Source organism: Dermacentor silvarum, chromosome 7 (assembly GCF_013339745.2).
Source record: "Dermacentor silvarum isolate Dsil-2018 chromosome 7, BIME_Dsil_1.4, whole genome shotgun sequence".
Classification (NCBI taxonomy): Eukaryota; Metazoa; Arthropoda; class Arachnida; order Ixodida; family Ixodidae; genus Dermacentor; species Dermacentor silvarum.
This window is the reverse complement of record NC_051160.1, coordinates 31,000,592-31,028,018: the sequence shown is the minus strand read 5'-3', so window position 1 is coordinate 31,028,018 and position 27,427 is coordinate 31,000,592. Positions and strand designations below refer to the sequence as shown.

General features: G+C 44.2%; 1 protein-coding gene across 1 annotated transcript in view; it reads right to left on the bottom strand.

Annotated features, from left to right (window-relative positions):
• Positions 1-27,427, bottom strand: part of LOC119457864 (kinesin-like protein KIF13A) — a 112,641-nt gene that overhangs the window by 44,101 nt on the left and 41,113 nt on the right. Inside the window, 14 exon segments of the mRNA XM_049670501.1 lie at positions 3,821-3,964; positions 5,193-5,305; positions 6,063-6,199; positions 8,747-8,881; positions 9,480-9,584; positions 10,686-10,898; positions 12,153-12,264; positions 12,791-12,903; positions 12,994-13,128; positions 13,982-14,069; positions 15,150-15,330; positions 17,352-17,502; positions 18,948-18,963; positions 21,169-21,247. Coding sequence (XP_049526458.1) covers positions 3,821-3,964; positions 5,193-5,305; positions 6,063-6,199; positions 8,747-8,881; positions 9,480-9,584; positions 10,686-10,898; positions 12,153-12,264; positions 12,791-12,903; positions 12,994-13,128; positions 13,982-14,069; positions 15,150-15,330; positions 17,352-17,502; positions 18,948-18,963; positions 21,169-21,247 — 1,722 coding nt within the window.

Here is a 27,427-nt window from a genome sequence, read left to right as displayed (position 1 = left end):
CCTACATGTAACATGCAATGCTACATGTAGGGTTCACCCCCTATCGGACAACTGCATCCTCTATCGGACAGCTGTCTTATCCTCTACTTCTCTGACTCATTGGCAACCTAATGAATAAAACAGCAGACTTCTATTAACTTGATTTCAGCAGGATGTGTACAATTAACGGCTCTATATTGAAAGATGCAATGAATTCTCTGCTTGCATACTAGAATTGTTTTGTCCTGATTACATCTGTCCATGTTTGCAAGGGGTGGCTGTATGAACAACCTTTAGCTACTAGAGTCCCTGCTGGGCGGCCACATGACGGGACTACACAGTAGTGGTTGTACCCTGAGAAAATTTCCGGCTTCTTTGAACAATGCATTTTTTAAACAATTCTACATAACCTAACTTATTATTTTTGTCATTGCATTTCCCATTATTAATGTGCAACTAAGCGTTAAATAGTACTGTTTTTGTTATAGCCTAATTATGTCTTGCTCGCTTTGTAACTGCATTGATTATATTTTACTGTGTGAAATTTTATTGTTGAATGAGCTGTCATGTTCAAAAGGGTTCGGTTTGTTCCTTGTACGTATTGTAACACTATATTACTGTATATTAGCGCTTTTCTTACTCTATATTTTTTGTATATGTATTCACATAAGTATTCTAATTATTGTATAAGTTATCTTTGATTGTACTCTCCCCCCTTAGACAATGCCTCTAGGGTCCTGCAAGGTATCTTTAAATAAATAAATAAATACAAAAGTTGGGCCATATATTCTACCATATAAATAAACAATATAAAAGTGACTGTGCAGAGCTCCCTCTGGGGAGCCACATGCTGGGGCCATATGAAAGTGGTTGTATCATACAGAAATGGTCGTACATGGCCGGGATCCACTTAAGTGATTGTACCATATATACGTGGACCATATGTTGTACATAAAAATGAACTATATAGAAATGTTCATACATGGCTCCTTGCGAGAGCCACATACAACCATTTCTGTATGACTCTTTATGGAAGGCATATAAAGGTAAATCTTGCAAGACCAATATGCACTGCAACGTTTCACCGACACAGTGTCTATGAGCAACGAATAATGCTGCCAGGTGAAGTGAAATTTGCAGTTCAGTCATTATGCGACAAATGTTCCGGCATGACCAATAGGTGCTTATAATCACTTTTCTTTTCTCCCATTAATACAAAAATATGGGTGTCCTTTGAGAATTCTTAATGGGATCAAATGAAATGAAAAACCAAAGTGATTCATGTCAGCAAAATTTGAAAGTAATGAAAAAAAAAAGAAAGTTCAATTTCAAGAAACAGCTCTTTCCTGGGTTTACTAAGTCTGTAGGTCCATTTAGTTCACCGATTGCAGCACAGCTGTTTAGGGCTCACCTAAAGGTGCCACTGCTGTAACCTAGTGCTCTCTGCACCGAGGCCAAGCACCTTGCTACAAGTTACTACAGTTAAACCTGCTTATAACGAACCTCCATATAACGAATTCCTGGATATAACGAAGTTTTTCGATTCCCCGCCGTTACTCCATAGAAGCACATGTATTTCAGACCTCTACGTAACGAAGTGGCAGCGGGAGACCCCCTTGATATAACGAATTTCCCCCTCCGACCACCTAGAGATTTCGCCCCAAATTTTGTCATTTTTGCGCGAGCAGCAACTGGAAGCACCTTCTCCGCCGCGACGGAATGCGAAGCGAGCGCACGTGTGCGTGCGTGCGTGTGCGAGGCGGCCCTGCATCCCTCGACCCGGCGATCTTGCCGCCGCGGGCGTGACCTTTCCCCCTCCCTTCATTCAAATCTGATCCTGCCGCTTGCTGCAGCTGGCCTAGCCCGCCAAGCCGGCACTCTCTCCTTTTCCAGCTGATGTTGCCGAAGTGCTGGTACACGCTGTGGCACATCAGACTCGATGAGCGCGGACACGCGCTGTCAAACGCTGGCGGCGTGTGGAAGCACCACTGGAGAAGCGAGCGAAGTGACCTTCGTGCTGTTGTCTATCGCTTCAACGCAAACTGAGCGCCGAGAACACACAGCACGGAGAAAGCTACGAGCCGCCGATGCACCTACACTGCTAGACTCTGCCCCAACGCAGATCGCTTTCAAGATAGCCTCGCTATCCCTCCCCCCTCGCTTCCTCACCGGTGCCTCGAGCGCAACGGAAGAAGGCGCGCTTCCTCCCTGCTTTTCTTGCGCGCGCGAGATTTAGACGCGGTCGTCGGCTCCCCTCGCACGTTTTCACTCGCACATACAGCATACGGCGCGCGGCGAATGCGTTATCGCCCTTTATTACTTTAGTACTTTAGTATTAGTACTTTAGGGTACGGCCACGCTAGCGGCAAAAACATGCAGGAAAAACGCACGTCAGAAACGCGCGGCAAAAGCATCAGGAATCGGGGGTCTTGCGGCGTGCCGCGTGAAATGGGTTCTGCGGCAAATGCCGCGTGCCGCGAGATGAAGAACAATTCAAGAGCGACGAGGGTGACGTCACGGAGCCATCACAACCGGAACGCCGTCGGTGCGAGAGCGCTCGCGGTGTTGCTCGCCTGTTCGGAGAGCGCGGGAGATCTTATCGCGCTGTCGCGCGGCGAGACGCGCGTGCCACGGTGGCCTCGCGGCGAGACGCTGACGCGCGGCACCTTGCCGCTCGCTGCATGACGCGTGCGTTTTTTGCCGCTAGCGTGGCCGTACCTTTATATACGGAATATCTATGAGCCAAAACCAATTTTAGGGCCACAACGTGTCATGGACACCATCTTTATATAGCAAATACGGATCTCAAGGGCCATACTTTTGCTGGCGGAAACCGAAAATACGTCATAGTAGTCGCTCCCGGCACTTTGGGCGGCCAATGCCATCGTCAAGCCACCAAGCCAAGCGGCATGAAAAGTCAAAATGGCCGCTCGGGCCGGCGCGGGCTGGCAGTTCGCAACGTATGATGCGGGAACGGTCCCACAGTTGCGACGCAACAGCGGGGCTACCAATGCATTGAGTTGTATGGGAGCTGTGCCAGGACCGGTCGAAAACGACGTAACAGCCGGGAAAACGCAGCCCCCGGGAACGTAACAGCGAGGTTCTACTGTAACACTTTACGACGCTACGACGCCATCGTGACGCTCGCTCTTCGTTTCCGATGCCTCGCGCTTGTGCGAAACGACACGCGTCCACGCATCCGGTACCTGGTGTGACATTCCGAGGATGAGTGCTTCGACGAAAACGGAAAACGGGTGCGCGTTACAGCTGAGGGCGCGTTAGAATCGAGTAAATACGGTAAACGTTTATTTTTCGAATTTTCGTGCCGAACCTGCATATAACGAAATCCTCTTTATAACGAAGTTTTTCAGTAATTTGTCAATTTCGTTATATCCAGGTTTAACTGTACAATGTTATCATAGTTACAACACAAAGCTGCGATGTTTGACGTAATAGTTCAGCAGAAACCTGCTACGTGGAGAGAAGTAATTAAATGGAAAATTAGATATCCACCCAATCGTAGCAATTGCTACAAAGGAAACTCATACGGGTGCCTTTGTTTTGAGTTGTGGATAAATTCGACTTCACCCTGCCATCTGCTTGCCGTCTGGTTAGCTCAGATGGTAGAGTGGCTGTCCCGGAAAGGCGGTGGTCCCGGGTTCGAGTCACGGACCACGACGAATTTTTCTTCAACTGCGAGGCTTTCTTTAGAGGAACCCGTAGGGGTTTCCTTTATAGCAGTTGCTAGGATTGGGTGGACGTCTCATTTTCCATTTAAAGCTGTGATGTAGTACAGCTGCGCTCATCCACTGTAATAACAAGCCAAGTCAATGCCACTTACTGTGTTTGTCTGCCTCGTGCTGCTTCTCAAGTGATTGCATAGCTGCCTGGATGGGATCGTTTACCAGTTCCTTCATCATGATTTCCTCACGGGCAAATTCGTAGTCGATCGGCCGGTCAAGAATGGGCGTTTCCAATGCACCGGCTGAAATAATGCCACAATATAAGTGCACGTTTCTTCTGAAACCGCATTGCATGCTGAGACACCCTGTGTCCGTAACTTTTCAGCTGCAGTCACACCAGAGATGCGTGCGAGGTCCACTGCAAGACGTCATTTCACACTCACAGGCTTTCTGATCCTTACCTTGTTACAACTTCTGTGTTGCTGGCTACGGCTTGATACTTATCTCACAGTGACTTAAGAGCGCTAACTTTAATGATGTTTGGAGTAATGTACTTAGCTTACACATTTTTGCAGACTTTCGTTGTAAGTCAAGCATTACATCATAAGAGAAGTGGGAAACAATCTGATTTACAAAGTGCTGCTTCAACTCTACTAATGTAATGGAATGAACAAAAGGAATGGAACAGACAGAGAATATTCAGTTCCATGTCTACATTTATTCAACTGCAACAGAAAGCCACTATAGAATGGATTACCAACGAGCAAGATGACAATGCACACAGTAATCTGCCAAGTCCAACATTGCTTTTAACTTCACTTTAGAAAAGAGCCAGGCGTGGTGGGTTTTTGAATCTCTCACCTGTCACATGTTCAATTCTACATCAATTCTACAATTCTACATCTCTGAAAGTGACCAGCCCTGAATATTGTTCTAAATATCTAAAAAGCCCATTTTAATTGCTGTGGGGTTTTTAAATGTCACAAAGAAATAGTGCACTATCTTTAGTAACAACCTCCCGTTCACGAATTCCGCACAAGTTGTCGTTGGCTTTGTCTGAATGCTTCAGGGAGCATTGAGATTTTTCTCATGGCATGAAACTGGTGCTCATTGTTACTGCAAGAAAATTAATTATTTTTACAAGGTAAACGGTTTCTTGCAATTACATTTCTTGGATTGTGCTGTTTACATCACACTAGTCTAACGCGCTCTTGACGAGGCCACCCATGTCCGCTGTTTGAGGACCTTCAAGATTACGATAGAGATTTAAGTAACTCCGTCAACTGGATAGACTACTGACTCGACAGCCATTGAAGTTTCCCATGTAGCAGCGCCTATTTCGTCCTCGAGTCAATCGACTACCATTTCCAATTACTTCGAAATGCCGGCGTGACACTGGCATTACATTATTGTGGCCCAGGGAAAGGGGGTGGGGGGGAGGGGGGAACCCACCAAAAAAATGGATAGCAGGGAACTGCATTATCCTTTAAAGCTTTGTAGCACTAGCAAAGAAGGCATAGAAACCACCACCTGTTTGCATCCGTGGGCAGTTGACCCTGAAGAAGTGGTTGTTGCCCCAGAGCACTCGATCACCATGGTGCAGCTGTGTCTTGGACACAATGGCTGACCCATTCACACACGTCCTGCGAACAGAGCGTTCAAAAATCCAGACTCGTAACGCCAACTTGAACCCTTCATTGGTGCCGACTTAAAAGATAACATCACCACCTCAGCCTCTCAAAAGGCTGTTTCACATTGGGCACACCTCGGACCAGTATGTCTAAATACGCAGAGAATGCAAAGACATTGACTGACTGATTTGATTTGCGGGATTAAATGTTCAAAAAAAAAAACACTTTGTCTAAGAGGAGAAGCTGTTATGGAGAGCTCCGGATTAATTTTGACCACCTGGAGATTCTTTAAGGTGCAACCAAAGCAAGGTATACGAGTGTTTTTTGCATTTGACTACCATCAAAGCGCAGCTGCCACAGATGGGAATCGAACCTGTTACCTCACGCTCCGCAGCAAAACGCCATAGTTTGCTGCGCCACAGCAGCCAGTTGCAAAAACAGTGTCAGGACGCTGGTGAAGCAACATGAACAAAAATGTGCTGCAGTAGTTGATGCAGTGACTGATGTCAGCTGTACTCTGAACTCAGCTCTCAGGTATTTGCATAAATAGCTAAGAACTGCAGAATTTCACATCTTTGAAATGGCGCACACAGCAAATGTTCTCGAGCATGAATCGGCCTCGCAGCTTTACGTTTATCACTTTATTAGATGATGCAATGAAGATACTAGACAGGAGAAATGCCTGCTTGCATTAAAGCGAAAAATAATGAAGGAACCAACATAATGATGACAACATAATAAAAAAAAAAAACTACAGACAGTTCCTCACCTTGCTCCTTCAAGTGGCATTATGTACAGTTCAGGACCTTCGATAGTGATGATGCAGTGCTCTGGCATGATTCCCAGGCCACTGAGTTGAATGTCCTGTTCGGACGGTGCGTCAGGACGTCCTACGAGAGTCCTCTCCTACAGAGCGAACACAAAAACAATACTGAGAAGCTTGCAAGTGCAACTTAGGTGATGAATAAAACCAAGTGGAGGCATACAAACACAAACTAAACAGACGGCATTTTTTGAAAAGTGCCATGCACACATATAACTATATATATATAACCTCTATGTTGCAATAAAGAGTAGGGCTGTATTAACGAGCTGTTGTGATTTATGTTCTACCATCAAAAAAGGATTAAGCGACATGAAAAGCCAACTCGACAGAGCCCTGAAGGTACACTATTCACAATTATGAAAGGGAACCCCTAATTTGCATTTAGATCATTAAATGTATTTGCCTTTTTGGAAATAAATATGAAAAATTCCTACGTGACACTTTCTCAAACACGACATCTACATAAATGCATTAGCAAGTGATGTTCCAACTGAAGTTTCTGCAGCAATCATTGTCCGATTATTGATAAAGTATTTCATAGGGGTGTGCGTTCGAATAATTCAATTCGCAAATCGAATATCTAATATTCAATTTGTTGAATATTCAATTTTTTTAATATTGGTACCTTCGGCGAATGACCTGGTCGTGGTCGATGCCTTGACGCGCGCAGCGTTCCTACGCGCGCAATCTTTATCGGTACAAGGTTCAAGCTCCGGTCGACCGAGCTACCGAACGAAATGATTAATGCTACACGAACAGAGCGAACAACAAAAGCAGTACGTATGGAAAGCACGGAAGCATGTGTGAAGATTTGGGCAATTAGCTGCCAGAACGCACAATTATTGCATCGAATACGTGACTTCAGAGTTCACGAATGCAGATTCATGCAGTTCAGAGCTTTCTACCTACATGCAAACGCACAGACGAACTTAGCACACGTGCTCGCGGTAGTTGCCGGCTGGTCAATCGCCGACCCGAACGCCATTTGAACGGCCGTCAGGGTTAGCACATGCCATCTCGCAGCCGATCACTAATGAGCCACCTGTAGCAACATATTAGCGACAGGCCTTCCATGATGGCTTGTGGCCCGTTAACACATCGGCTGGCGGTGAATTTTCGTCACAGCCACACCATTAGCCACACTGTCTAGTCAGTTAGGCCTAACTTAAACTGCGTCGTCAGCTGTCGGTGACTAAAGTTTCGGTCACTGAATTGACGCAAATCTATTCACAATGGTCTCTTTTCGTAACTCAAGTGACCCGTCACAAGACTAGCTTTGACTTTAGTGGGCTTGAAATTATTATGTGACAATGCCCTGACCCTCGGCTGCAGACGCATTTACACAAATGGAAGATGAATGCGGATGAAAAAGAAATGGGGGAGAGGAAGGGGGGGGGGGGGGAGCGTCGCGCGAACTTGCCGTGGGCATCCCGATTTGAGAACTCTTTAACGTCGGCGCCAATGACAGTGCGGAGTGGTGCCGAGTTACGTGATGCGCATTCCCCGCTTTCGTCTGTCGCACAGAATAGCCTTAACGAGCTGACGATAACCAACACAAAAGACCTACCATAAAGATAGAAAAACCCTCCCTCCTGTTTTCTGGAAGAAAACTGGAAAGCAATACTTTCTAAGGAATAGAAGATTGCCAAGAAGCACAGTACATGGCCTATAATTAAACTGAAAACCCCATTGGAATTTAGGACAACTTCACTAGTATTTATTCAAATTAAGAGGGGAAAAAAAGCACTTAATTCTATTTGACAGACATTCAACCAATGAAACATATTTTCCAGACCTTCTTACATGAACTAAATTGTTATCAGCACTGGCGTACTAATTTGGTGTTCTCTTTAATAAGAGTAGAGCATGCTACGCATATCGATTCACAGGTACCCAAGTAACTGATAGCTAGCAAGATTCTCGCTAAATAGTGTGATTAGCCTCCTGAGCAAGTGCAGCATGGTGATTTTTGCGCAAAATTTGGAAGCGTAAATGTTAATGCTAAATTTTCTGATATTTCATATTCGATTTGATATTCTGCTTTTTCTTTCTCGATTCGATTCGAAATCTACGATTCAGCATTAGCACACTCCTAGTGTTTCATAAGGTGTGATCCATTTATCTCTCATCAGCAAGTGATGTTCCAACTCGTGTTTCCGCAGTAATCATTGCCTGAATATTCATCAAGTCTTTCCATTCACACTGCACAATCTACTTATCGTGTCATTAAATGAGGTTCCAACTCACATTTTTGGAGTAATCAGTGTCTGATAATTAATAAGTTGTTTCATATTGCTTAATCCACTTATAACTCATCAGCAAGTGACATTCCAACTCACATCTCTGCAGTAACCACTGTCTGTATATCGATTTATTCTCCTTAATATTAGTACCTCCTGTGCATTTATGCTGAACAAAAGTTGTCAGCCCTTCTTTATATTGCGCACACTTCGGTCACAATGTCATTGTCCAGTCAGAATAGTTGTCCTAATCAATGTGGCATGCTTTGTCAAATCGCTAGGTGGGTTGGCAAAATTAGAAATGCAGCCATTGTTTACGTTATGTCATGTTCAGTCTCATCGTCACAAAGACCATAAGATAATGAAAACATGTAGAACAGAGCTGACCTTCATGTAGTAGACAAGCAGTTCGTTGAGCGAAGGGTCAGCGTTTAGGTTGACCATGTAGTACTTGTCGTTTTCTACCTTGATGCCCGACGCCTGAACTGAGATGCCCATCTTCTCGAGGGCTTGCTGCCTTTCCTGTATAATTTAAGACAGAAACACCAAAAGAACAGCACATACATTAAAATAAACTCAAAAAAGGACACACATATGCTGAAGATGTGTCACAGCATTTAAACAGTAATTGGGAGATGAACTGAAGCTTTTAAAGCAATACATGCTACCTGGTGACACAGAAAACCAAACTGTACAAAAAATGTTCAACTGTGGACAGCCATAAGGATCTGTAACAAAGCAAGCCGCTGATGAGGACCGAAGATGCGAGATGTGTGGAAGCAGGTCTAATCTTGGCACAATAAAATCTGATGCGATTAAGCGGACTTTTCCCACGTGATTGCGGTATAAACGAAGCAGAAATTACAACTTTAAACGATTTCGCCAAAGGGAAATCACTTTTCCCTTTGACAAACAAGCCTCGCAGGGTATATTTTGTAGCACTTGGCAGGGCTTTTGACGAACTGAGTGCGTATAACAGTTTTGTGGTTATCATTGCATGAAACAGATGGCAGTAATGGTTCTAAGGAGCACCACGACATGCCGCCAGGCTACACACAACATTCGATCAGGCAGATTTACACAAGAAGACTGTCGCCTAGTGCACAACTGCATAATTCACCTGGTGAATCTTCTCTGTTTTCCGCAGCTTCTCTTCCCAGGTCTGTGAGATCTCTTGCATCAGGGTCTCGGACTCCCGTAGACGCTCACTCACACCTTCTGGTGTCTGGATGGACAATGCGCAAAAGAAATAAGACACTACATAGATGCAAGTGCATCAATGACATATGACCACTGAAACAGGTACAATTTCAAACCGAGCTCAGTAATGTGATGTGCCCTTTCAAACACCATCTCCCCTTCTCGTGGAACCAAAGCACTTCAGCATAAATATCTAGGTACAAGTAGGATATATTCTGGACAGTATAGGTAAACCAAGGAAGAAACCCAACAAGTGAGAACCTCAATACACAACACTTCCTGTCGAACAATGACAAATGAGTACTGCAAAACTACGCTTGCAATGTTAACAGCAGTAATATTCAGGTGCAGATGTCACTATACTGGATGTTTTATACTGGTGTGACAAGCATTTTCGATCGTGATTGAGCCGGGTCGGGATTTAATTTCTTAACCGCAATGGGCTCTCTTCCGAAACTTGCACAAATGAGCCAATCGCGATCGAGAAATTCGATCCCGATTGGGCTCGATTGCGATCGGAAGTGCACTCTTATGAAATAACATGAACTAAACAGCCGGGAAAACAAAAAGTGGTACACTGTAAACAAATATGACCAACAGTATATTCTTTGTCTAGAGTTATTCAGACTGCTACTCAAAGTGAGTGTAGTTTGCTGATTAGTATGTTAAATTACGCATTTTAAAAGAAATAGTTGTTTTAGGCATAACTTAGAAAGTTGCAGAGCATGCTCAGAAACAGCCAATGAAGTTGTTTTGACAATGAAATTTTTTACGTGATTCTCTAAAGTGGCTCAGAACAAAACCCACAAAATATGAAAAAGGATATGATATCACTATGAGCTCTCATGCAGGAATTGCAGCCATGTAGTATATTTGTTATCATCAATGAATAGATTATTACCGCACTGCCACTTCTAATGCACCTGCAGAAAGCCTTATTGGCTAGGGATCAAGTTACATGCAGTTACAATTGCTTTTCTGTGCTAATATCTTTAGAAAAGAACCGAATATATAATTCTGCAATGCTGCTATACATTTACAATCCTTTAATGACAGCTTGCTCTATAAAATATTCCTTTGCAAAAAGAGAGAGAGAGAGAGAAAAGAAATGAAGACATAAACACACCGTGGCATGCTTGAGCTGATCCCTGAGCATCTCCACTTCCTCCCGGAGCTCACGAATGATGCGGGCATTGGGATCTTCGTTGACTACGGCGTGGTTGATGATACGCTTGGCCCGGTCTGCGTACCTCAGGGTCGAGAGGGTCTCCTCATAGTTGTCGGCTGCCGGGCTGATGGCAGCCACCATCACAGTGCGACTGTTGCCTCCCAGGTTGTCCTGGAAGCGAGAGACGCATGCAGTGCCATCGATGCACGCTAGCGCGATAAGCTGCGGAGTCTTTAGCACTTAACTATGTACCACTAGGTGAGAAGAAGCGGCTGTCACAACTCTACGACGATTAGGCCTCTTTTCATATAGTAAACCTTCGTTATAACAAAACCACCGGGACAGAAAATGGACTTTGTTTTAAGAAGTATGGCATCAAAAGCAGGAAGGCTCTAAAAGAGCCATTGTAATGCAGGACACTCACTCCAACAGTGCAGGAGCTCGTAGAACGTTTATTTTGATATACGTTCTACGAGTTCTTCCACTCAATAGTCGTGGTATGACAGAGGTGAAATTCTGCTGGCGCCCCGTGAGCAGCTGCCTCATCTGCCGGCTATCATCACGTGACATAGTTAGATCGAAGGACATGATGCCACGTGGTGGGGTACCCTTTGTAGCACTCTTTTCCTCTCCGATTGGTACAAAGAAAAGCAAAGAGTCATCATGCACGCAGTACTGAGCAGCCCCATGTGGATTTCCCACTTCGTATTTCCCACTGCGCATTTCGTATTAAGCTGTGTCCGGCGCCACTGCACTGTGAATAATCCAGTATGAAATGCGTGCACTGTAGTCGGGAACGCGAGAAAGTTCGAATAAAGCAATTTTGTTATAACGAGAATTTACTGCATTTTCGTTTCAAATGAAGAAATAAAACTTTCGATGGCTCAAGGTGGCAGTGTTTCAAAGTTTTCACGAACAACTGTTTAGTATACTGTCACATGTGCATTGTTTTAATTTTTGCCGGTGATTGTTTTTCAGCAGCTTATCACCGTTATCATTGCTCAGCCTGGTGCAAGATGCGCCCACCGCATCATAAGTTTCTTGAATGCTGCATCCAATTCTGTAGCAGAAGAGACTTGTCTAATTATATTACACATGCAATGTAAATAGTGTTGTACATTCTCGGCTATACATAAGCACTATCAATTTCTCTATAATGTATGATGAGACATGTATAAAATGGCAGACGAACTTGATTCATTAATTTAAGTCTGACGAGCGACAACTGTGATCGCTCGTATATCATTTTGATACAAGTGTTGCTTATTTTTCTGGGCACAAGTTCGCCCAATGAAGAGTTGGACTCTTAACACAAGCTTTTGGCAGTGTCTGATTTTTCATTATCACTTCGTCGAGACAATGCGTAAGAATGAATTAACATTATGCAAGTGGGCTACTTTGTCAATCAAGAGATGAGCGAATTACCTTCAGGAGCCACGTGAGAACGGAGTCCCGGTAGGGTACAAAGGAATCCTTCGCTTTACCCGAGGACTGGTCGGCTAACTTGGAAATGACTAATCCCAACGTTGTCAGGGACCTGAAAAAATAATTTGCATAGTTTAAGGGCGCAGACTAGATGTTTATGAATTTGAGCACTTCATGTCACAAAGAGGCTGTGGTCGACTGAACACAGTCCTGACTGCTGACGCAACAGCCCTGACAAAGCATGTGCAGTAGAAAGCCGGTTTGCACTAAAGGTCATTGTTTATGTGTGTGTAGTGAAGGTTTGTTCAACAAATCACAAGACCAAAGTACAAGCCGACTGAAAAAAATTTTCTGAGCATGGAAATTGCGAAGGAAGTTTGACTTTCTCATGACCTCACCAGTGAAGTCTGGAATTAAGGTCAGCAGTATGATGTTTTCACGGAGAAGCATTGCACCCCCCCTCAAAAAAAAAAAAAAAAAAAAAGAACAAGTTGGTGAAAACAACAAGATTTTTATGGATTCTGGTTCTTTTTTAAAGAATTAAAACATCTGTGTCATTTACGCAGATCTTATGCCAAGGTAAGCCAAGAAAACATGCTAACACCAATGCCGCTGTAAAATTTTAGGACCCGACTTACTTGTTGATATTGGAACCTTCTTTTAGCCGATCGCCAATGGCACCAGTCTTGACCGCCCGTTCACTGCCGGCCAAATCTACTAGACTCATTTTGGACACTTTCTCTCCAGTGACCTGCAACAGTGCATGGAGTGCTCAAAGTGCAGCAAACAATCCAGGCCAGTGGCTCCGAGAGTGCTGAACAGAACAAGGAGGAAGTCTTACCCCAGAGGCATTATCCCTGATTAAACAAGTCAGGGTAATATTGAATACTGCGTGGGAGCGACTGGATTCGCTGTTCATGTTAGTTGCTGCAACTGTTCGAGACTTGTTGCCTTCTGTCATTAGGTTATTAATTTCCTGAAATTTAAGAAATAGAGCATAGTGTTAGCAAATGTTAACTACAGCAAACACAGAAAGCTTTGCACAACTTAGTAGCATGCTGTGTACCATTGCAGAGAACTATTTTGCGGCAGAGATTCGTTTACAACAACCAACGCTCACATTTGGAAATTTATAGTCGTCTTACTAAAGTGAGCCCCAGAGTCCAATCCTGATCTAACAAACACGGATATAACGAATTATTGGGTATAACGAACTAAATAAAAAATCTGCACATTTCTTTTTGTGAGTATATCAGCCTGTATGCTTATGATGAATATCATATATAACAAAGGAATTTTTGTGTGAGATGCATCTCCATTACATTATCACCATCATTTATTATAGCCTTAAATAAGGCCCCAGTTTGGTGTTAAATAAGGAAAGATCAAGAAATACAAGAAACTGTCATAAAATGAGAAGCTTAAGGATGATACAGGCAAAACGTTAAAATAGGAAAGGTTACAAAACAGGGTACAGAAAACAACACACAGCATAATGAGGTTCGACCATACTTTTATGTGCTGCTCATAATCACACCCCGTGCTGGTAGTACACCCAACCACAAAATATTACGGACCATGAAATCTGAGAAAAAGCTGAACATCTCTGCAACCTCACAACACAGCCTGGTATTTGCATTTCGAGCCTTGATTAGAATATGTTAACATTGTCGTATACAGTTTTAATGGCTACTGCAACAGGCCCCTGCTTGGGAATTGAACATTTTCCGAGATCTCGTGGTCTGTAAACTTTTGTGGTTAGGTGTACATGTTTAGACCCGAGAGAAAAGTGCAGTGGTGATATTATAGCAGGACTGTCGAACACTCACCTCATAGGAGGACACGGCTAACGTTGAAAGACCATCAACGTACGGACCAAGAATGTTGTGTTCCCGAACTTTTAGATGCTGTTTCCCACTGGAACGAGAGGCCCACACATATACAATCTATTATTTCTAAAATGCTGAAAAGCATGCTTTTCAGATATTACGAGTTATCGAGGTGAAAGAATCTTTTGTGCTATGAGGATAAGGCACACACATGTTTTTCTTGTGCATGGGTAATGCTGATCTCCATTAGTGAAAGAATCTAAAGAGACACCATGACATCATCCATGCAAAAACTTCCTGCACATAAGTACAATCCTTAAAGCAATTATCAGAATAATAACTTGAGATTCACACAAAGGCATCATACTGACAGTGGGACACAAAAAGGATCAGTTTAATAATTTGAAGGTTGAATCGAACGAAGTCCTCTAAGTGTAGGGTACCTGCTAAGATTTTCTAGCGCAATTACAATTACATGACAGGTTAAATTAGAATAACAACTAACTCCTCCCCTTTCCCTGAGCGCAGAGTAGCTGGCTAGTGCAAACAAACTGCAGGTTGACCTTTCTTTTCACAAAAAAAAAATTGAACATAAACCAGCGGGAGATGATGGTCAAAGACAAGCAATAGCTTATGGTAGACCTAGAGACAGTCACTGCTGCTATAGCTTATGCTGCTAGAGACAGTCACTGGTTATTTCTATTGGTTAACACTATGAGGCGTGTGGGTACTGCAATGCCGCACTGCCTTTAGGATTGGCTGACGTTACAAACCACATGAAAACCCTTGTGAGGACACACATTGTGCATTGGTATCAGGATCGGCCTGCCGAGTCACCACTTTTGATTACACCGTTTCGGGGATCGGCTCAGCTTTGATTACACTGTCACTGGGATCGGCCCAGCTTACTGGCCAGACAGCTTATCACAAGAAGTGGGGGAAAGGGCCAAAAAAGGTTTCAAGTTCAAATTAATATTTATTCAAAATGGGAAGCGTACACAGGAAATATTGTATAAAACATCCGGACCCCTAGCTCAAGGCTTGTTAGGATCCATGCTGGTCAGTATTCACGATCACAACTAGCTTTAACAAACATTCTCTTCACTGTTTCACTTTTGGCAGCTTCACTAGCCAATGGACTGATGAGTAGCCCAACGCCAACACTTACCCCCTGGGGTCCAATAAGTCGTGAACCCGCTCGTTGTAGATCTCCATGTAGGACACCTCCACCTTGTAGCTGATGCTGGGGTCCGTGCAGCAGGCAATGCGCTCGAACAATGAGTCGCATAGCCGCGGTATCACCCCCTTGTTGTCCGCAGTCCCCATCATGGTATAGCTTTTGCCAGAGCCTAGCAGGGTAACACCGACAAAAAGGAAATGATTAAGTAAGGTGTGTTGGCTCTGTATTGTGACGACCAACGTGTGATGCGAGATGAAAAACACACAAGGAGATGAAGACGGGTGCTGACTTCTAACTAGTACCTTTATTGCTAATCAATCCCTTAGTCACGTACACGCCTTGTGTACTGATGTCACCCATAAAGGAACAAAGTTGAAAGCAATTCAGCAAGAAGGAACACAAGTTCTGTACCGCGCTCATGTTACAGCGCTCATGTTACAGCGCTCATGTTTGTTCCCTGTGTTACGTCCTTGTATCGAAGCGCACTGCCATATTACATCATAATTAACCAACTAGCCCACCAGTATGTCTTAAACAAGAAACAAAGACAACTAAGCAACTGAAATCAGGATGAAATGGCCTGCCCTAAGAACAGTGCCAGTCTTCGTCTCCTCGTCATATGGCGTCATGCACTGGTCATCGTAATAGACGAAGATGAAAGAAATAGGGGATATATGCAAAATTCTGTAGGCAGGTTTTCCCACACAGCTAACTTGCCCTAACCAAGATGGCCCAGCAAGTAGCACTGTTAAACATGCGTTTTCAAAGCTTGGATGGTGCGAGGAAGGGAAGGCAGCAGGAATGGTGTCAACAGCCTGCATGTTGATACCTTAATTATGATTCTAACCAGAGGTCTGCTATCGTGGTTGGGTCAAACTAGCTGTGTGGGTAAGCCTGCTTACGGAATTTCGCTGATACCCCCATTCTGACGAGATAATAAGGCAGAAACTCGTTAAAATTATATGTAACTAGGTCCCTTATGCAGGATTTAAAAGGGCACTGAAACACCTTTTGAACATGGTAAGAAAACATTCCCTATATGTAGATGGTGCTTCCGTAAACATGCGGGCCAAATGTTATTTTGGTGCATGCAGCAGAGAGTCCGTAGTCTCGTATTTTATTTATTATTTACATATACTGCAGCCCAATATACGGCTATAGCAGGAGTGGAACATTATACATTACTATAGATTATACATTAAAAACACACACATGCACAAAAAGATGAATGATTAAAAAGAAGCGCTTTACATGTTAGCGAGGTGCTTACCAGTGGTAGCTGTAAAATCGTTTAGTGATAGTGAGCTAATGTTACCGGGTAGAGAATTCCAAAGCTCTATTGTACGTGGAAAAAAAAATGTATTTGAACGTTTTGGTACGAGCAAAAATAGGTTTTATGTTTATAACAGATTGCTGGCTATTTCCTGGTGGTTTCCCAAACCGTCATTCGTTTTTTTTTTCAGTTTATGTGACATCAGTGATCATGTTTGAGCGGATGCGATGGCCCATGAACGGCAGCCTCTGGGTGGATCATTTATAACTGCAGTGAATTACTCGCAAGCAAAACCTCACAAACGGATGCACACTGCTTCAGCTATAGGAGATTGGGAGGCAGCAGTTGTCGGCGCGTCCCGCCCATTCTAATATAATAGAAACATCAGTGCCACTGGCGTTCCTAAAATATGTTTGTCAGGTTCCGTTCTCTTTACTATCAGGAGGTTATTGTTACAGAATAACCAGAGGGAAACATGGAAAAAGGGGTTGAACAGGTAAGGAAGCACATGAACAATTAATTTTTTCGTTGCTATTTATTCCATTGCTGCATCTCTTTTCTTGATATTGTTACCACAGCTTTTGTTCCATTGTGGATTCTTACCATGTACACTATTCTTGATACTGATATGTTAGCCCCTCTCTTTATATTGCTTCCTGTAAGCCCTAAAGATGAACTCAACAGTTCAACGGAAACCCGTCTGGTTGAGAGGAGACATTGTTAGTACTGTAGTAGAAAGTTGGATGCCGACCATAAAAATTAGAAATATATAGACATTTCTTGGAACGTCTTTCCATATGCATAACAAGAAACTCTCCTCCTAGAGCGCACAGCACTGGAAGAATACAAGAGGCATTCTACAACTTAGCTGTCACAGAAAAATTTGTATGGCACACAATGAAAACATGATGACGCACCTGTCTGCCCATAGGCAAAAATGCAGGCGTTGTACCCTTGGAAGGCATTGTCCAGGATGTCCGTCCCTAGGCAGGTATAGACATGTTCCTGGCTGGCAAAGTGCGTGTCTGCTTCATTGAATGACCAGAAGCAGTGGTCGAAGGCAAACGTCTGCAGTACAAAGGAAATGCATCCAAAAGTAAGCAACGTTACACCATTAAGAAAGGAAGTGTATGTTCAAGGCCGCAGCTGTCATACTGTGTTCAAAAACTGAAAATCCCTCCTCTATAGAATATACATAACTTGGTCTTTATAGACTGCTTATCAGAAACTAAAGAAATTAAGCCGTCAGCAATTATCAAAACACACTCTTTAAGTGGGAGTACAAAGAAAAAGGTCCAATCCCACTTCCAATTCCTCAATAAGGTAAATCAAACAGCAAAATCAGCTCTACAATGATATCTGTTACATGAAAAAAAAAATTGTTGAATGTCACAGACAGGTAGATCACAATGTACACAAGGGCCTTAAACTCTCAAATTACTTCATGCCAAAAATTAGGAAGGTAGTCAATGTTTCCCCAGGTTATGTGCTTGGGGTCTCTGCTCTCCGACAACCTTGGTTAGAATATACCGAGTGTGCAAGCTAACATAAAGCAAAGTTTTTTTTTCTTTGTTTTTTAATAAATAAAGCAAGCCTTTGGGTGCAAGTGGACAAGACCACTTGCATGGTGTAACTCCCTCAAAAAAAAAAAAAAAAACCAAGTATTTCTTGTGTTCTTATGTGTTCAGTAATTCGTAATGATTATTTAAGTAACTCTCAAATTATTACCTTTATGGCCACAATGTAAAACAAGGTTTGTAGAGCACATCTGAAACCATCACTTCCACTTGTTTGCAATGTGCTACACTTAAGTTATAGCTCTTTCCTTAAAGGTTTCCGCTCTCTGTGTGCTTCAAAGAAAGCCCCCAAAACCTTCAAAAAGTTCTCGCGGTCCACTACTTGTGCTCCAAGGCTGTCAATTAAATGAAGAAAAAAGAAAAGTGTTAAACATAGGGTATAGCAAACAACTGAAATTGATGTTTTCAAACACACTCAACAAACCTTGTATTGACATTGTGGCCATAAGTTAAGAAATACTGGAGGCTTTTTCTAAAGGATGCTAACAACACACAGGTGGCTTCGTCCACCCACAAGGTATCACTTAACTTTTTAAAGCTTTCTCCATGTTAGCTGGGACATCCATGAATCTTAGTGATGACACTGGAGACGGACATCTATTAAAACAGCACTGACGTTACTACATGTTTGTCGTGTCTAAAGAAGATGGAAGTTCACATGGAAGCTTGCAGTGACCAACAGTTGGCGAACAAAGAATGCCGCCCAGGGAAAGCTGTTGCTGCCCTGACGAAGACAAGTCCTCTTGACGAAGTGTTGGCTCCACTGGCATTCCTTGTTCAACCACTGTTGCTCATGTTTGCTGTGTGTATTTATACAATAAATATGGTCTAGCTAAGTTAGACAAAACTGGCCCATGTGGTATATATGCAGAACAAAGACTGCAACACAGGAAATATCGTTACTTAAAAATGACAAGTTCACAGAGCGTATCTCACCTTTGGATGTTTCCGCCTAAGCCAGCAGCAGTTGGAAATTGAAGCAAAGAGATGAAACAGAACAAAAGAGAAACAGGTGTCAGGTTAGCGACGCTGAGAGGTCTCTACATGGACTACGTACGCACTGACACGCTGTGTGCTTGTAAAGCTGAATTCAGACGACAGACACGATTGCGGGTGAAGCGGTCATGTGACATATTATGTACATCAGGGCCAGCTAATGTAAGGATTCCTGCTGCTCAATTCTATTCTTGTCTTATCATCTACTGGTCACGGCCAGCCGATCATGCCGCGCTGCTTGGACCGCTGACGAAGCATGAAAAAGAACAGCTAAGGAATATAATCGTTACATTATCCTGACCCTGATTATATCACAGCTAGCATTCAAATAACACAAGAGAAGCCGATCATGACGCGCTGCTTGGACCGCTGAAGAAGCATGGAAAAGAACAGCTAAGTAATATAATCGTTACATTATCCTGACCCTGATCATATCCCAGCTAGCATTCAAATAACACAAGAGAAATGTACACAAAATAATCCCTACTTTCTCCTCCAAAATCTAGAATAATGGCACAAATGCATCAGAATATTCGTCGGAATACTGCGCTTTCATTAGCAGCCATCCAGCTAACAGCGCTAGCCACACAGCTCCTGTTGCCACGTTTCAATTCAGCGAGAGACTTAAATTGAACTAAAGATGGCTGTTGCCAGACTAAGATGTCTCGATATCAACCTGACTAAGGTGTCTCAGTCTGTTGGTATGCCGGCATTTCTCGCCTAAAATACCAACAGTGATTTGGCTTTCGGTCATATGGTGAATCAATTTGCGTCGACCAAGCGAGTGCCGCGGCAATGGATGTTGTGTGATCCCGTCATGTGCAAATGCACAAGCTCAATATCATGACGCTGTCTGTCATGCGAATCCAGCTTAACGAGGAATGGTGAAGCATAGTGAAGAAAAATACATTCAACACTGCTTCTTCTTCACTGTTTTGCCCTATGAACCATGATCATTGCTAGGCAACTCTTGAAAACTTGACCCCAATTATACTAACCTCGTCTTATGAGAAAATGATGGACAAAAACAGAAGCACTGATGCTATACTGTGGCACAATAAATAACCAAGCATAAATTATGTTAATAATTTCAAGCTTCATGCTGTAGGAATGGTTCACTATTAAACGGAACAGCTACTTAGTAATTAGGGTAATGCAACTGTAGCACATCATTTTTACCAGGATATGATGTTGGTATGATGCATTAGGCAGCCATACAAAAATGAGAAATAATATGCATGTTTTCATGGCCTGTAATCATTGTAATCAGGTGTAATTGATTGCAGAATAATTATTAGGTGCTCCCTTAAGAGTGGACCATACTGAACGTCACGCCTGTTCTCACACAAACTAGATAAACACAGCCTCATAAATATGTCCTAACGCCACAACTGTCCAATCAGTGTATAAGTTTGAAGCACTTTTGTGGCAAGAGCCCAGAACATTGCTCAAATTGTCAAAGGACCTTGTCTCCTACAACTCCAAATTTTATAATCAAATGAAGCCCTAATCTATTCTTTTGCACGCAACCTGCCATGCCTAAGGCTTCCTTACTTAAAACTCCTCTACTGACAAATTCAATCCGACTTCACAACTTCCAACAATTTCTAACTTGCAAGGAAATGGAGGACGTGATTTCAAAAATACACTGCAGTGAATGTGAATATACAAAAAAAGGAACCCACAGGCGTTGACCAAACTAGTTCCAGATGACGAGAATCAATTTTATGCAGCTCTCGCTGCAGACAAGCGTACGAACCAACAATGGCACAAAAAATTACGTCCACGCTGTTTGCACGCTCTGGTGCTTCGATAATGGCCCAAACCAATTCGTATTCAGCCTGCCTGTCACACGGGGATGCAAAAAAAAAAAAAAATGCAGGGCGTGCCTTTGTGTCTCCCCCAAACACAACAACCTGCAAGATAAGACACGACAGCACCACAGACAAACTAAACAAAGATAAAAGCGGCACCACCACACATGCATCCCCCCTCTATCCAGCCCCTGCTTGTTTTCTCTGCTGAATGCAGTCTTTCCGCTCCGATGCCTACCCACAATGGTCACTGTCAATGCCGGCAGCGACAATGCAGGTGCATTTGGAACCGAACGGGATAATGCGAGAGCTGCACAAGACTGGGCAAAGGACGGAACGGGACTCACCCTTCACCCTTGTTGCTGTTGTAGAGGATCGTCTGACCCTCGGTCATCTCGACGACGCATTGTGCCCCTAGGTCCACCTCTGCAACAGACAAGACACAGAACAGGCTTGCATTAGGAATGCACGCAAGAGCGCTGGGTGTGCACCAAAGGCTAGGTGGCAGCCCTAACATTAGTGAAAAGACATTGCATCACTGACACGTGTTAAGAACAAAAAGAAGGTAAACCTTCTTGTGCTTCACAGTGGCCTTGGCTAACACTACCAGGGTCAGATCTGGTACGCATAACCGAATATCCGAAAAAGTTGACGGGGGGCGTGGTAACTGTGGTAGCTCAATAGGTGGCGGCATAGATCAACAGGCAAAGCATAACAAGTGTAATGTGGGAGAAGTGGGTTCGGATCATGCCGGCAGCAAGTTGTCTATTCATTCACTTTCATTCCCCTTTTCCTCAGTATTTTCTACATTTCAATTAAAACCAGAGTTAATTTTTCCTATGCTTTCCTTGGCTTCATTGTCTGTTGGCTCAATATTATTGTTACACGTGTTAACCGAGACAGTGGAGGACGAGCGATGAAAGCAAGGCAGAGCAACAAAGGTCCGAGCACTCCAGGGTGTGGCTGACACTGTGATGAGCTTATCTCTGCACAGAAAATGCACACAATGCAAATTGGTGCGTAGACCCAACTTTGTGCATTGACCTAACTTGGTGCATAGACCCAACCTGGTGCATAGGCCCAACTTTGTCCGTAGACCCAACTTGACATTGGTCAGGTTAACAATAACTGGAATGGTAGAGCAATGGAAGAAAACCGAAATGGCAGAGCCATGGTCCTGATGAATTGAGACAGGGGACCTAATATTTGTGGAAAGCAGCTAAGGACATTCCCCTTTCAATTTGACTATAAATGTAGCAGTGGGTTCATTATAGTCAGGAATCATTGACGGCAGCCTGTTTACAGAATTGAGGAATAGATCAAACATTATAAGCTGTGTGTAGCTTAAGCAAAACATTATAAATGGTGAGAGAAACGAAAATTTGCTGCTTAGTACAGTCTGCTTATTTCCAGCTTATTCTTGCCAGCTAAAATTTACATTTCTAGCTGCCTGTTGGCAACTGAAAGTTGGGACACAACAAGGCAAAGACGTCAGCAAATAAAAGTGCAGACAAATGAGGCAAACAACAATTCTAAGTGTTTATCACGTGACATGGAATATAACACATAATAAAATAGCAAGAGTTGTGTAAGAACAAAGCAGCAATAAGTGCAAGGTCTTCTTTCAAAATTGTTCAATTGAACAAAGGAATTCAGGAGCTTGTAGATATTTCAACGACACAGGACATATTATGGGTACTATTCGCTGCTTCCAGAGTGCATGCAGAGATAAGCTGGAGTAATTGTGGATCAGATTAATGCTCAAGTTTCCAACATGGTAAATGGGAACTGTGTGGAGTTGCACTGTGCGGAGATACGATCCTCCTATTAGCTGCCTCTAGTGCTCCAACGTTGTGGCAATGATGACGTCTGTGTAATCAATTACGACAGTGTCCGTTCAGTTTCTAACACTTGATAGCAGTGAGTGTTTATAAGTAAGCGCCTTAATTCAGGGATCGCTTTTGGGGGGACATACAAAAGAATCCAAAAAGAGTGCAAAACAACCCAAGCAGAGTTTGGGTTTCGTATATGTACAGTATTGTTGATACTACTACAACAGTATTTTAGCATATCATTACAATTACTGATACCGCTTCCTCCAACAACTGCACATGTGTGCAGGCAACATGCACAGTGTCACCGACACTATTAGAGTATTTTAGCATATCGTTAGAGTGACCGATACTGCCTTCGTAACGTTTGGAACGGTGATGCTATGCTAAGATTCTCCATTCTTTCCTTCTTTTTCTTTCTCACCGGCTCATAGGATATATTCTTTTCATTCCTTTTTGTTTGTTCGTTTCTGTTCCGACATTTAGGTCATTTTTTTTTTATTGTACCTAATGTCTTCCTATATTATTTACATTGTACACATTGCACTTACGCTTGACCTTTTCCCTCCCCCTATGTAATGCCCTAACGGGCCCTTAGATTACTCAAATAAATATATAAATAAGTGCGCTATCTGCTTGAGATTGCTATTCCTAATCCTCCCCAACTATACCAAACGTCGCTAATAGGCCTCCCAAGCAAGTATCCAAACCCTCCGGGAGACGCCCCCCCCCCCCCCCCCCCTCACCCGCAGTCAAAAACAACAAGGGCGTAAGAGACCGGGTAGATAAGGCGTTCCCGTCGCACCCGAGCACAGCACGATCGTGACGCGTCTAGTAAACCGTTACGTAAGCACGTACGTGGCGCCAGCACGCGCACGACGTCGGGTCCTCTCTCTCTCTCTCTCTCCCTCTCGCCGAAACGTCCTCCCACCTCCCGTAGCTTCGCGCGGAGCTGCGGAGGTCACGGTGTCGAGCCGAAACCGTATCGAACGCGGTTGGGCGAAATGCCGCGGGCGAAAGTCGTGAACTCTGGCGCGCGAAAAGGTACTCCAGGGGCAAAAACAACAAAAGTGCCAAACCGGTGCGGCAAAGCGAAATTGCGGCGGAAGAAGAAAAGGAACGAAGTTTGAGCGTGCGCGTTCAAACTGCGTTTGGCGCGATGTTCGCATCAGAATCGTATAACCTTGCGGCGCGCTGCCGTTTCACTCGTCCTCGACTATAGTCCTGACGGAATAAATAAAAGAAGTAAGATACAAAACGAGGCGAGATATATGTATATGCGCTCGTATATAGCTCTGTATCTGGGGTTTCCGGGAAAAACGAACAGAAACCGCACTGCACCTGTCCTGTGTGCCTTTGCGCTTCAAAACATACATATAGTTTCCTACTAAAATTTTTGTACGAAGCTCTATGAAAGCAGAGTTCCTGATGGACGTCGACACTGAAGTAAGTTCGCCTACGCCGTGACGTCACGGAAATGAGCGAACGTAATTGGCTGGCGCCTTGTTACCAAGTGCAGCAAGCATGGAGGAAGGGGCGCCCTCAGAAATCTTCCGACTGCGTGACCTTACGCAGTTAAATCTAACCTCAACGCAACAGTGCTGGCCACCTTTCAACTGCGCGTCCGTGTTAGATGCACGCGCAAGCTAGCGAATCAGCTATATTGCGCACAAGGCTGGCAGGTGGGTGAGGTAGCGGTAGGCCGTATACTCGAAAGAAATCAAGAGACGCAAGTCCCCCCTTGAGTATCCGAGAACTCTGCATGCTTGACTTTCGCTGGGACCGAGATGCCGCAAGCCTCTTGCGTACCCTATTACAAAACTACATAAAATAGAGAGTTTTAGATTAGGGGACGCAAGCCGCACCAAGCGTTGGGGGGTTGCAAAGTCAATTGAGGACCCTTCGCGCTCTTTTGTGCTTGCTTTGGGTTCTTTTGTACGCCCGGTGGTTAGCGTCTCCCAACGATTGCGTGCGGCTTGCGTCCCGCTAACCTAAAACTCTCTAATATTAATCGTCATCTCAGGTCACTAACGGCACGCGAGTCTCGGCGTGACACAGCGCTCTCGACGAGAAAGTAGCGGGCGCAGGGTGTTAAAGGAACGAAATCGCTCGCTGAACGACGTTTATTAGAGAGTTTTAGGTTAGGGTATACAACCAATTAGGCGATGGGCGACGCAAACCGAGTTGCGTACACCCTCTGCGTTCTTTTGCGCTCTCTTCGCGTTCTTTTGTACGTTGGGACGGTATACGTTCCCCCAACGCTTGGGCACCCTAATCTAAAACTCTCTAACATTACGCCCCCAAAGGGTTATGAGGCTCTTTCAGAATACACTCTTAAAAAGGTTTACACCCTTTGGGGGCTTATCTTGTCCCACAAAAATAATCATCATCTAGCTTGCCCGCATTTCCTATAACGCTGCGCTCAGTGGCTATGGTGTTGGGCTGCTGAGCACGAGGTCGCGGGATCGAATCCCGGCCACGGCGGCCGCATTTCGATGGGGGCGAAATGCGAAAACACCCGCGTGCTTAGATTTAGGTGCACGTTAAAGAACCCCAGGTGGTCCAAATTTCCGGAGTCCCCCACTACGGCGTGCCTCATAATCAGATCGTGGTTTTGGCACGTAAAACCCCATAATTTAATTTCATTTAACACTGCGCGCCCGGTACTTCACGTCACGAACGCGCATGCGCGTCATTAGCGTGACGTAGCATTCTCTACAGGAGAGCAGCGAGCGCAGAGTTTTCAAGAAAGGAAACGCAAGCCAGACATGGTGACGATCATCGTTCGGGAACAAGATACACCCCAAAAAGGGTGTAAAATTGCTTCAGAATTAAGGAGAGTAACGGGCAAGTTAAGTGCACTTACGGAGAGTGTCACTCGGTTTAAGTGCACTTTGCCCAATCTAAACGTCGCAAGTGGAGTGTCACTCGCTGCAGAGTGTACTCCGGTCGAAGTGCGTTCACGGAACGCACTTTGCTGGACGAGTGCGTAGCCTCGTCGCCAGCGGTTTCAATGGCATAAAATGTAATGCATAAAAAAAAGGACACAGAAGTTCATTTTAGTGGTTGAACAGCTCTTGCGCACAAATAACAGCCTAAAACGCGTTCATATTCTGTCCGAGCAGGATCAAATGCCGCCTCGTCGCACGCCGCTATCTCGTTCTGGATTGGCTAGGCATTTTTCTTGGCCAGCATTGACTTGCCACACTCTTAGATAAAAAATATTTCCGTTTTTTGTTGAAAAAACATAGATTAAGTTTGTTTTAATTAATGATACAACGTAAGACAATCACTTTTTAGAAGTACTTTTCTTTTTAATCTACGTTTTCACAAAACGCGCTCGTAGTCTGTCGCCATTTTTTTTACTGCGAGTGCACTCTGTTTTCCCGTTTAGAACCGCGTAGCCTAAAGTGTCACTCAAGGTTCCGAAGTGCACTCCCCGTAAGTGCACTTAACTTGCCCGCTTGACAGGGGTATAAGACGGACACATGGTATAGGGCTGTGGTATAAAACACCATAATAATAGAGCGCGTTAAGACACGGATAAAAGAACAACGACGACTACACAGTGTCCTCATCGAGCCCATTCTGTGTAAATTTGCTGATAAAAAAATGATTTTCAATAAACTGCCGTTAGCTGCAAGCTAAACGTATTGGTCTTGTTACCCACTATAAACTAAGATGCGGGTCATTTCAGAGGGCACTCCGGCGCTCACAGCAAATATCAGTATAGCAACGCAAACGTCCTACTTTCCAGTCGTTATCTAGAAGTAATAACATACTTAACGGGCCACTGACCTCCGCGTTTAATAAACTCTATGGGGGTATGCCGTGTAAGACGTTTTTCCTCTCGATTATACTTAGACTAAAAAAAAGGGGGGGGGGGGGGGAGCGAACATTGGCGATCGTCCAAGTGAGCGGCTGCAGTGCGAATTCTTCTAGCTGAGCGCGCCGTGCACGCCTGGCAGTCAGAGGTGGCGCACGCAACGTTATACGCGATGTCCGTCTGATCGAGGCGCTCTCCGACGCTGACCAGGCCAGCGGGGTGGCCTGGACAATGCAACGCGTCTGCCGCTCTGACGTCAGTGCGGGGCCCCGGCAGAACGGAATGCGATGTGTCTCTCCGGCGGCCGTTGGAGCGTCGCCAATGGAGAACGCGCCGCCAACCGTATCTGCACTTACTGGCAGATCCAAGTCTCCTGCCCTTAATTCACATGTATTCAACCCCTTAATCATGTATTCATTCCCTTAATTCAGGTTACCATAACCAGTCTGTCTGGCAGATCCACGTCTCCTGTGCTTCATTCACACGTATTCAACCTCTTCATCATGTATTCATTCCCTTAATTCACCTTACCATAACCAGTCTGGCTGGCAGATCCGCGTCTTCTGCCCTTAATTCACATGTATTCAACCCCTTAATTATGTATTCATTCCCTTAATTCAGCTTACCATAACCAGTCTGGCTGGCAGATCCACGTCTCCTGTGCTTCATTCACACGTATTCAACCCCTTCATCATGTGTTCATTCCCTTAATTCACCTTACCATAACCAGTCTGGCTGGCAGATCCACGTCTTCTGCCCTTAATTCACATGTATTCAACCCCTTAATTATGTATTCATTCCCTTAATTCAGCTTACTATAACCAGTCTGGCTGGCAGATCCACGTCTCCTGCCCTTAATTCACACGTATTCAACCCCTTCATCATGTATTCAGTCCCTTAATTCACCTTACCACAGTAGCGCACCCAGGATCTCTGCCAGGGGGGGGG